We start from the raw sequence: 12,493 nt of genomic DNA on the forward strand, positions 1-12,493 counted from the left end.
ACCACACTATATGTTTATTATGTATTCCCATTTATCTTAATTTAATATTTATCTTTTAGATGTTCTCATTAACATACAATGCATACATAACATACAAGAAGCCCAGACTCTAAACCTTTAACCAAGGGTGGACTGACAACTCATGGGGCCCCCGGGCAATAGGGGATCATGGGGCCCCTGTGTCCTTGCTCACACCCAAAAAGCCTATGAAAAATCCAATGAAAGGTACCAGGAGCATCTCATAGGGCCCCCGACTGACCCCGGGCCCTCAGGCAGTGCCCGAGTGCTCGAATGGTCAGTCCGCCCCTGCCTTTAACCCTTTGTTAAAGTGGAACTTCCTCCTCTCAATCAACATTGACTATTTTTATTCCTTATCTTGCTTGCATTAGTAAATAGATAGGAAGATACATTATATTTACTTGTTTTTTAAATACTTCAGTTACTTTCTGATTTCCATGTCTAGTCATATAACGTCATATATCCCAGGAGTTTTCAGGAGGGGAGGAGTGGTTTTCTCAGCTACGTATACCTTCCTGTCTGCACGTCTGAGCTAAAGGCAGATGGATTCCAGGAAATAAATGCTGCATGAATCATCTGCCCTTACTCAAGGTGGCCATGGCCAGAAATGCTAGGGGGTGTTTTTCAAAGTGATTTCTCAGCAAAACAAAGCATGGAGACGTGGATAGATCAGGAAGCTTGCTTTGAATATTAGAAATGAATAAAATAGTGTTTGTGGCACTCAGATGCAGTGTAGTTCCACTTTAAGACAGACAGTATTCAATTCTAGTTACAAATGATAATGAAGGTCTGCCTGCACAATACAGACAGTGTTAATTATGGCAAACATAGCTGCCCATCACCCTCATAAACAAAGAGCTATATAGGATTTTTCATTGCTGGAGGATCCAGAATAGAGCATTTCAAAAAAGTAAGATGCCATTTTAAAATATATTTGTTTTACGTTCTGCTGTGCAAGTAGGGAAATGCTACAAATATAACATGGTGTTATCCCAATTTGACTGCAAAACTGGAAATGCACTTTAAAGACCAGCCCCAACCCACTTATTCTCACCTTCTCAGTGTTCCTCCCTCATTTCTCTCAGTCATGGCAAAATTAATAGTTCCATCCAGGAGGGGCAGAGCATGTGACTCCCTCCCATAATGCAGTACTTGGGCCTTAGTGACAATGACCAGACCCAAACACTGCTACATGATGCGGGGGGTACATCATCAGACCTGGTCAGCAGAGGAGAGGAAAGTATGGGTGCTATAGCCAAAGAATCATCTTTCACATTGATTTGTTCACAGTCATACCAAACTCTGCCTAGCATTTATCACTCTTCGCTATTCTATATTCGTTATAATGCTTTGAGATTGAGATTCATGCAAAATCAGATACAAATTATGTAAGCATATATAGAATTTACCTTGGTTAAAGAACCAACCCGCAGTCCAAAGGTCAATCAAAAATAGGCCATAGAATTCAATACAGTTTTGTCTGCAAGAGAGCAAATCCATTGTTACAAATCAATAAATAGAAGAAAACAAATCTGTTTGTCATATTATATGGTGCTTAGATATACAATACTACATTGAGGGCTCATTCACACCAGCAGATGCAGGTTATATTCTGTATAAGGCATGCTTTCTGGTGTGCATTGTGCAGGGGCAGTGTGATTTGTTATTACAATGCATCCTACTGTGTACCTTTCCTTTTTTTTCTTTTATTTACTTTTTTCTTCTTTTTATTAATTTTATTGAAATTTCACAAAATTTCTTTTCACATTCCAAATCAACTTTAATAAAATAAAGTATCAGGGAATACAGTCAGTTTTACATTTCAAAGTAAGTATTCCAAAACATGGTTACAGAGTTGGGGGGTGGTGCAAATTGCATATCATTAAGTTCACTTTGCACCACAATGTATAAAAAGATGTAATGCATTGGAACATAAATTAGAGTAAAATTGGAGTAAAAATGAAAATTGTCTTACTTCTTTTTAGGGCATACCAAACAATAAGATCAAATTCAAACTGCCTTGTATGTACATTGGGACTATGGTATCTGGATAAATGTCTAAAAGCAGGATCCGTCAATAATTACTGGGTGTAACGAGTGCTGGGCAGACCACAAATGCAGCTAGATGTGCTCAGGGCATGTCCAATTAATACAGCTGGTATAATGAGGGTCATGGCCAAATGGCATAATATGATTTATTACCCGTATTTATAGAGCACCATCATATTACACAAGCCTTCTACATGGGCTCCCACCTTCCAGCAAAGCCAAATTACTTGAACGGAAATTAGGTAGATAAATACATGACTCACTTTCTTACACTTCATATTTTTCTCTGACATAAAAATATCAATATCTTGCCTTCTGTGGATATTTGAAACGTGGGAAGTCTTTCCTTAATAACTGTCACAGTTACCAGTAAGGTTATGTCAACTCTCAACTGAACTTTCAAGCCCTCAAATGATGGATGTGATAGTTGATCATATGTCCAGCCACATGGCGGATACAAATCAAAAAATAGTCATGGCGCTGTCTTTGGCTGTAAAAGATTGCAGGGTTTTTCATAACAGTTACACTCAAGGAATGTCATGAATGATAACTGTCACAATTGCTTGTGCACTCAACTGAAATGTCAGCCCATTAAATGGCTGGTGTCATAGCTGATCAAATGCGTAGCACCATGGCAACTACAGATCAAACCAGGGCTAAGATGGCAACTTTCTTGGCTGTAAAGGATAGCAGGTTTTGGCTCCAATTTAAGTCCCCTGTCTTTCTTGGGGAAGGGCCCCACCTACTTTCTATATATAAGGGTAGGGAGGAGTTAGGCTTTGGGTTGTCCCCAAGAAAATAGAGAGAGATAGAGCAGTAAGAGCCCTTTGGGGAACAAGCCAATAGGCTAAGGAGAGCAGATGTATCAGGACAATAACCTTGGTACAATTCAAAGCACTCTCCGTTGACACCCTAAAAATGGGAACAGATATAAGGCCAGGATCACATACGGTATGTGCAGCTGTGCGGGCCGCAATTTGCGCAGCCACAAGAGCCCATTCATTTGAATGGACTCCCGTGCCCCGGGACACGCAGGGAAGAAGTGCCTGCACTTCTTTGGAAATTGAAGACTGCATGTGAACCGAGGTTCCCAGTATGGTTGCAATTTCCAGTGTGGGCCTACCCACAGGTAACGCATTCCTCTGTGTGGGAATTGCGGCTGCAGGTATTTGTGCGGGTCCCGCAGCGGCACCACCTGCACAGATGTGAACCTAGCCTAAACGATTATAACCATGTTTTTGGTGACTTCTGCAATATTTTTGGACCTAGTTTATCCAGGTTTATGGACAGTAATTTGTACATTATAAATTGCTGTTTACACTGTAAACTGTTTTGTTGTTCAGTAAAAGTCATAAACTAAGTAGTGTCTCATTGATGTGTTCAGTAAAGACAATGAGCATGTGAAGTGCAGCTCAGCTGAGTAACTACATTGCTCAAAAAAATTAAAGAAACACTTTTTAATCAGAGTATTACATCAATTCAGTTAAACTCCTAGGATATTGATTTGGTCAGTTAAGTAGCAGGGAGGTTGTTAATCAGTTGCAGCTGATTTGGTATTAATAAAATTAACAACAGGTGCACTAGATGGGCAACAATGAGATGACCCCCAAAACAGGAATGATTTTACAGGTGGAGTTCACTGACATTTTCTTCCCTACTCACCTTTTTTGACTGTTTTTCACTAGTTTTGCATTTGGCTAGGGTCAGTGTCACTATTGGTAGCATGAGGCAATACCTGGACCCTACAGAGGTGGCACAGGCAGTCCAACTCCTCCAGGATGGCACATCAATACGTGCCATTGCCAGAAGGCTTGCTGTGTCTCCCAGCACAGTCTCAAGAGCATGGAAAAGATTTCAGGAGACAGGCAGTTACTCCAGGAGAGCTGGACAGGGCTGTAGAAGGTCCTTAACCCATCAACAGGACCAGTATCTGCTCCTTTGTGCAAGGAGGAACAGGATAAGCACTGCCAGAGCCCCGACGAAGCCACGTGACATCGCGGAGTAACGCGTACAGCGCGGTGACGTACTTCCGGTTACGCACATCCTGCAGACGCCATCTTTGGACACCCAGCACCTTGCAGTACACCCACAGCACATGGGAGGCCTGCTGGATGAGATCTGCTATACTGTGAGTGTTCTCTTTTGGCTTGTTTTCATCTGCTATATGGAATAAACGGTATTTCACTATGGAGGCTCTCTTCGTCTACCTCTCTATGGCCTTGTGATAATCCTGGGGGTATTACCATCTGAGGGCATAAGTGACCTGGCAGAGAAGACTGAGTGGTACTACAGGAGTATTATTACAGAGATTCCCAGTCTGGTGGAGCATTATTACTTAAAGCATTGTGGCCCTTAGGGGTCACATGGTTAAGGTGAGGAGGCACTTTAGCCACTTTTGGATCACGATATACACGTGTGGCATGCTAGCACGCATCATGTTTGGAGTGAAGAATTGAAGCACTGACATTGCGGTGTTTGTTTGCAGATGAAATGTCAAGCACTTGTTATTGCACTTTATTGTGGATTTTTATCTTTAACCAACATTTATATTCATACTGAGCACCTGTCACTTTCAGTTAGAGTGTGCAATGTCATTGTGTATTACTTTTACTTTGATTATATTGTATTTTGGCACAATCTAGTCAGCAAACGCATGACCTGTCTTGCACTCTCAGCACTTGGCACTTATATATTTTTTTGGGGGGGGAATACTTAGCACTAGTCATTTGTATCTTTCAATACAGCGTAGTCACTTTATATGCATTTTATATTTTTATATCAGTGTACTTTATATATTTAGTTCTTTATGTGAAGCGCTTCACCAACATTGTTTTTTTACGTTATACATCCTTTGGTATTGGGAATAGGTGGTAGCAGCTTGCATATATTTGGGGTTTTGTTTGTTCATACCAGTGGAGCGCAGGGGGGTTATTTTTATATTTATTGGCCAGATACTATGGGGTTTATTTACTAAAGCTGGAGAGTCCAAAATCAGACTCCCTTCTGCATAGAAACCAATCAGCTTCTAACCTCAGCTTGTTCAATGAAGCTTTGGCAATGAAACCTGGAAGCTGATTGGTTTCTATGCAGAAGGGAGTCTGATTTTGGACTCTCCAGCTTTAGTAAATAAACCCCTGTATGTCTCGTACACAGCTACATTGGACCAAGTTGGACCACTGCAACTATGTACAACATGCTGATGCCTGGAATTCTTCTTTAACTCAGATGTGTGCCTTCTTTTGCTGTCAGCCTCTACTAAATCTCCAATTTAGTTCTTTTTTTTTGCTTGCTTATGCTATGACCTGACTTTCGATTAGAGGTGACTATATTCGTTCTCCAGGGTCCCACTGTATGTAGGAACGTAGTCACCCTATCTTGCTCTTTCCCGAGATGGACTGCTGATTATGGATTATGAGATATGTAGTGTGCATAGAGCAGTTCACATGAATGCAACTGCAACATGCACTGCTCATTCATAGAAAGGGAAGTGAGGGAAAAAGGAGAGTTTCAGGAGCTCACTGAGAATGGTAGAAAACCACACTAAGAACAATGGATTTGCATGGCTTATTCTTGAAGAGTAAGCATATTGTTTAGTGTCACTTTAAGGACCACGCGTGTGGTCCTGGACCCCTACAAAGACTGTCTTGTTACAATTTAAAAGAAAAATAAACAGAGGTGTTAAATGTATCAGCCAACATGTCTAGATGGATGAAAAGCAGTAGTGGTAATACTGTTTAGTAATTGACATTAATGCCCTGTAATAAGCTAGTGGCATTTGTAGAGCCCACATTAATAATACAGCAACAGTGATGTCTAATATGAATGAATTATAGGCTTTCACCTCACTCTCCACAAACAGAGCTGAGAATGAAGGGTGGAAAGAAAATTCATAAATGAAATGACATTTTTACCCAGAGGCAGCAAGAGGAGACAAAAAGGACCACATGAGGACATTGAGACACCAGCTGTGCAGCACTAATCTAATTTGTATAGGTACCGTTATAGGTATCACTCTTACGTACTGCTTGTGATGGAAGGAAAATTACTTCTATGGGTCATTTAATCAACACTAGTCTATTCAATCAATGTTTTTTTCTCTATGTTTCAATTTTGACATTGTTTAGAAAGATTTACAGGTGATATGTATCTTCTTGGTTATTTTTTGTGTTTCCATGTTATTTTCACTAAGGTACGATCATTTAGTTTTACCTCTATTTAAAGTGGTATTAAACCCAAAAACATGTAACATATTGCAGCTAGATGTGGTGGCTGCATTAGTTTTTTTTAATCTTTTTTTTTTTTCAACTTCCTGTAACAGACCAGGCTGTGCGGCAAGCTTGTCCAGGGATTGAGACAAAGCATTTACCATTAAAGGGGTGCTTTTAATGGTCAGTCTTTCTTTGTTTATGTAAAACCTTTATCCCAAAGGGAAAACTGTTGCTGTAAGTGATTAAAAATGTTAGGGCTAGGTTTCCTTTGCAACAAACTCTCTACTACTACATCAGAACAGCCATTGCATCTGAATCCTGATGCTGAGAAAGCTTTTGACTAAATAAACTGGTCTCTCCTGAATCATATTCTCACTGTCCGGGCTTCTAGTCATGTCTTTTCTTCTTTTACATAATACATTTATCAAAACCCCCGTACCAAATTAATCATCAATAACCAATTATCCTCCCTAGTACCAATGTCCAGAGGCACCAGACAGGGACGCCCCCTTTCTCCTATTCTTTTTGACCTCACACTGGACCCTCTTCTTTGCCTTTAGAATCTCAACCCACATTTCAGGGTATAATCATAGGCTATAAAACCATTAAAATCACTACTTTCACAGATGACTTGCTTCTATATATTTGTAGCGCTACCCTCTTGAGGGTCACTCTGTTTCTAGGTCCCCTCAAGCTCTGGGCAGCCAGGCAACACACATCTTCCACACCTGCATCCATGTCAGAGAATAGTCCAGGAGCTTGTTTTTTTGTTAATTTATTAGGGGAATGTCAGTTGGATAGGGTAATAGGGAATATGGGATGCCCAACTTAACTGAATCAGTGCACGGGGACAACTTCCTTCCTATTTACAGAAACAGATCCTGGACTGTCCTTTTCCTTGAAAGCCGTCAGTCTTTGTGGATCAGTAGCAACTGCACCTTATGGGCTAGGGACTCGTGCCCTCTGAAAGTTAATACAGCTAACTGAGGAGGTCACGTGACCAGTGACAGAACGCGTCAGGTGGAGCCTTGTGATGTCATTGCCGGTGCAGCAGAAACCACAAGTGTGGCGATAGGAACCATATTTGTGATTGGAATCTGCATTTTACCTGTGTTTATTTGTGAGTTTGTGGCTGAAGAAATTTGTTTTCTTACTATATGGGGTTGCACTATAGAGTATTTGTTCTTCCCTTGAGTAATATGCACCCAGGCGGACCCAGCAAGATAGCGGCCTCTTAAAGGGACGGGACAGATGAAGTGACTGCTAACAGGCAGAAGTGGACATACAGAGTTGGAATAACAGCATGTGTTTTTGACCTTTGTAGATCAAAGAGAAGGTGATCATGCATTGGACATAAGGGTGACGGGATAACAAACATGTTTGGAGGTGATGACCTAGAGTAAGCGTTATTCATAAAATCAATTGGTTGTGGGCACTTTTTTACCAAAGTGAATATGAGTGGATAGCTTGCTGCTGTTTGAGGCATATTGTTTTATACAGTGTTGCACTGTGAAATAAATGCTTTATTTTTGGGTGGATCTTCATGTCTTGGAGCCTTAAGGGAGAATCCTAACGGAGGAGTCATTTGAAAAATAATGGTCAACCATTATTATTGAATAAGTAGCGCATCTGACCTAAGGTTTTTAGGTCTGGTTAGAAGGTGAGCAAGTTTTTCACTCAAAGGGAGCAGAGTACGGTGATTACATTTTTTCATGGGCACAGCATTGGGATTCGAGAAAATGATTACTATATAGACTATTTGTGGACTCACATATTAGTTGTTGATGGACACTGTTAAATTGATATTTCTGGACTGAATAAGGACAGCACACCACTACTTTGTAATTTACATATGTTAGGTGTATGAGAGTGCACATTGAGTGGTTGCAGCAGTTCTGGAGTTTATACTGCTCAAAAAATTAAAAAGGAACACTTTTTAATCAGAGTATAGCATCAAGTCAATTAAACTCCTGGGATATTGATCTGGTCAGTTAAGTAGCAAAGGGGGTTGTTAATCAGTTCAGCTGCTTTGGTATTATTAAAATTAACAACAGGTGCACTAGATGGGCAACAATGAAACAATCCCTAAAACAGGAATGGTTTTACAGGTGGAGGCCTCTGACATTTTTTTCCCTACTCATCTTTTCTGTTTGTTTTTCACTAGCTTGCATTTGGGTAGGAGGGTCAGTGTCATTACTGGTAGCATGAGGAGATACCTGGACCTTACTGCAAAGGCAGGCCAACTCCTCCAGGATGGCACATCAATATGTACCATAGCCAGACGGTTTGCTGTGTCTCCCAGCACAGTCTCAAGAGCATGGAGGAGATTCCAGAAGACAGGCAGTTATTCTAGGAGAGCTGGACAGGGCCGTAGAAGGTACTTAACTCATCAGCAAGACCGGTATCTGCTCCTTTGTGCAAGGAGGAACAGGATGAGCACTGCCAGAGCCCTACAAAATGACCTCCAGCAAGCCATTGGTGTGAATGTCTCTAACCAAACAATCAGAAACAGACTTCCTAAGGGTGGCCTGAGAGTCTGACATCCTCTAGTGGGCCCTGTGCTCACTGCCCTGCACCATAGAGCTTGATTGGCATTTGCCATTGAACACCAGAATTGGCAGGTCTGCCACTGGCGCCATGTGCTTTTCACAGATGAGAGCAATGTCACCCTGAGCACATGTGACAGACGTGAAAGGGTCTGGAGAAGCCATGGAGAACGTTATGCTGCCAGTAACATCATTCAGCATGACCGTTTTGGTGGCGAGTCAGTGATGGTCTGGAGAGGCATATCCATAGAGGTACGCACAGACCTCTACAGACTAGACAAGGGCACCCTGACTGCCATTAGGTAACGTGTTGAAATCCTTGGACCCACTGTCAGACCCTATGCTGGTGCAGTGGGTCCTGGGTTCCTCCTGGTGCATGAAAATGCTCGGCCTCATGTGGCAAGAGTATGAAAGCAGTTCCTGTAGGATGAAGGAATTGATACCATTGAATGGCCCCCACGCTCGCCTGACCTAAATTCTACAGAAAACCTCTGGGATATCATCCGATGATGCCAGGTTGCACCTCAGACTGTCCAGGAACTCAGTGATGCCCTGGTCCAGATCTGGGAGGAAATACTCCAGGACACCATCCGTTGTCTTAGACATGCATACAAGCATATGGGGGCCATACAAACTACTTAGTACTATTTTGAGTTGCTGCAATGAAATTTCAGCAAAATGGACTAGCCTACCGCATCATTTTTTCACTTTGATTTTTTGGGGTGTTTTTGAATTCAGCCCTCTGTAGGTTGATAATTTTAGTTTCCATCAAACGATAGGGCATCTTTATGTTCCTAACACATTACCCAGTCTATATCAATACAGATATCCAGCATGATGTTTTTCCCCATTGAGATCTGATCTGGCTGTTCTGAAGATCTCCCAGGACAAGGATAAAGGATTAAGCACAGCGCTGGCCTTTGAAAAGCTTGCTACATATGTAAGTCTCTCCCCCTGTAAATCCCTGGGTGTGCTGATGTACTCACTCTGTCCTCCTTGCTGCCACCGCTCTCAGACCTTGATCCTGTTCATACCGTACTGCTGAATGGACCCTCCTGAGCCAGCCTTTTTCCAGTCCACCAACAGTCTCCTCAGCACTCCATCTTCCACCCGACTCTGGTGCCAGCCTGACTCTCCCATATTTATGGGTTGGTCTACCACTCTACCAGGGCCTCCAAACCTGGAAATGGTAAACTCCCACAAACATGCAGATTAGGTCTCCAAGTCTTTAGCCAACTAGCTTCTGGAAGATTCTATGGTCCTCAAGAGCCAGGTGGCGGCAATAGAGTCCCAACCTGTTAAGTCATCCAGCTTGACCTGCAGAAACCTGACCTTAATCACAGACTCACACAGTTACCATGACTCATACACAATAAATTTGCCTACACTATTCTAGTAGCACACTTAAGGGTGCTACATATTTCTCACCCAGCAGCTTCCCTGCCTAGCATATTGTCCCTTATTACATCCTTCGGTTTAGTCTCAGGCTATTCCAGCAACCTTGAAAAATCTAACACTCTGCCTAATCAATCGTCACAAACCTCATTGGAGTGAACATTATCCCTTTATTTGGTATCTCAGAATATCAATACTCCAAAACCCCCACAACTTATAAAAGGGTCACATTCCTTCTTTGATACGTTCCATAAATACGTTGCTTGCTGCTTGGAAACAGTTTACCATTTCTTACATGGGCAGAATAAATTTTAAAAAAAATGGTACCCTTTCCTAAGCTTTTTTACATCATTCAAGTTCTCCCCCTACACCTCAAACATTCTAATCTCAAGTGTATCTATAAAATGTTCCAGGAGTTAACCTGGGGCAGTGGGAGAGCAACCACAGATCTATGTATTCTACAACAACCCTACAGTAATGGAGGCCTCAATTTTCCCGATCTATAACTGGGTAACCTAGCATCTTTAACTAGATATATGAGGGATCGGATTCACGGCACCTCGATGTATAAAATACGCACATACTGCATGCTAAATAGCAACGCATCTCTCTTTCTTCCCTTATGTAACAGCTCAGACCTCATGGAGTCCTCTTGTCATCCTGCCTTTGGTAACCAGCAATAATTTCCTTCTAATGTAGCACTAAAGAAATGTCCCTACTTATCCAACAATCCGTTTCTCCTTCTAAAGGCAAAATTCTGCATTACCTCCATTATCAAAAAATCAAAGAGATTGGGCGAATTCCTTGGATATGGTCTTAGGATATCCTAACCCAAGTAAAACAGTTGTGTCTACCCAATATAATTTTTTCCGGCAATTGCTGGACTACACTGCCACAACAACTGGTCTAAACAAATGGACCAGGAATTCCCCCTATCTAATTTATCTATTGACAAACTAAAAATATTGCATTTGTCTTAGGGCATGATCAAAGCTACAATGTAACATAAAATGATGCTTAGGCTCTTCCACCATTCTTACATATCTCCAGATCGCTCTCACCTTATGAACCAAAGATCCTCATCTTGCTGTCCAAAGTGTGGTCAACCAGATTCAGATTTTCTCCATGCCTTCTGGTCATGTTAAACATTTATGGCACTCAGTGGTGTATTGCACCAGCACACATTTAGTAAACTTACCTAACTCTAACCCCTGAATGGGAACTTTTTGGCCTAACTGATATTCCAAGTACTATGATCTCAAGAGGCTGCAAACAACTCACTATTATATAACTTGGAGCACAGAAAACCATCCTCCATAAGTGTATCTATCTGAAATCCCCCACTATTTCTTTGTTTATAGCTAAACTATCTTATGTTTTTCACATGGACTGGGTGGATACCGCCTTAAGCAAGGAATCATGGGTCAAAACATTGTTTGACGTTTGGAAATCCTTTGTCCAAACCTTTCCAGTTGGTATACAACAGTCTATAATGAAATGTTTCCAATATACCCAGTGATATCAAACTAGATTGCTAATTAAAGACCCTCCAATTGATTCTCTATCCTCCACTTAATTGGAAATATCCATTAAAACCTGGTAATTAAGGCATCCCCTCTTTCCATCTTCTCCTATCAATTTTTAACAGACTGCTGTCCTTCCTCGTGCTTACTGTGACTCCTTTCTACACCCTGTTCTACTAGTTTGCTTTTAAACCATTTTTAAAAACTGTATATTGTCATTTTCAATTTTCTTTGGCCAAATGTTTTGGCCCCTAACATTCCCACCTAAAATATAAATTAATAAAGTGTTAGGGCTAGTTCACAACAGCCATGGCATTGCAATGCAGTGAGCGGTGTGCAGTGCGGTGGGACTGAGGGATCGGCACACTGCACTGTTCATCTTTTTTCTTTTTTCTTTTTTAATTGTTGAAATGTCACAGAAAAATTTCATTAAGTTCATTTGCTGGTCATGTGGTGCAAGGCAGTGGAATGTCTCCCACTGAGCTGCACTGGGAAAAAGATACTGCATGCAGCACTTTTTCAGCGCACACTGCCCGCACACCACTGCAATGCAGTGGTGAGAACCAGGCACACCAGAGACAAGGCATTTTTCACACCTTCACTAATCTGCTTTGGTAGTAAGCATAGATCATCCTTTTTCAACAAGGGTGCTCAGGCACCCTGGGATGCCTTCAGGTTTCTTCAGGGGTGCCTTGGGAAAATGCTTAAAAATTGGCCACAAATTGTATGCAAGACAGCAAAGCGGATCAAACCT

General features: G+C 41.6%; 1 protein-coding gene across 2 annotated transcripts in view; it reads right to left on the reverse strand.

The window, feature by feature from the left end:
• MGST2 (microsomal glutathione S-transferase 2) overlaps window positions 1–12,493 on the reverse strand; it is a 37,913-nt gene that overhangs the window by 13,912 nt on the left and 11,508 nt on the right. For both annotated transcript variants that reach the window (XM_089693894.1, XM_089693895.1), the window contains exon 3: window positions 1,428–1,498. In XM_089693894.1, the coding sequence (XP_089550020.1) occupies window positions 1,428–1,498 (71 nt within the window). The remainder of the gene's footprint in view (window positions 1–1,427; window positions 1,499–12,493) is intronic.

Source organism: Staurois parvus, unplaced genomic scaffold (assembly GCF_062004578.1).
Source record: "Staurois parvus isolate SC_StPar_1 unplaced genomic scaffold, SC_StPar_1.0 ptg000639l, whole genome shotgun sequence".
Classification (NCBI taxonomy): domain Eukaryota; kingdom Metazoa; phylum Chordata; class Amphibia; order Anura; family Ranidae; genus Staurois; species Staurois parvus.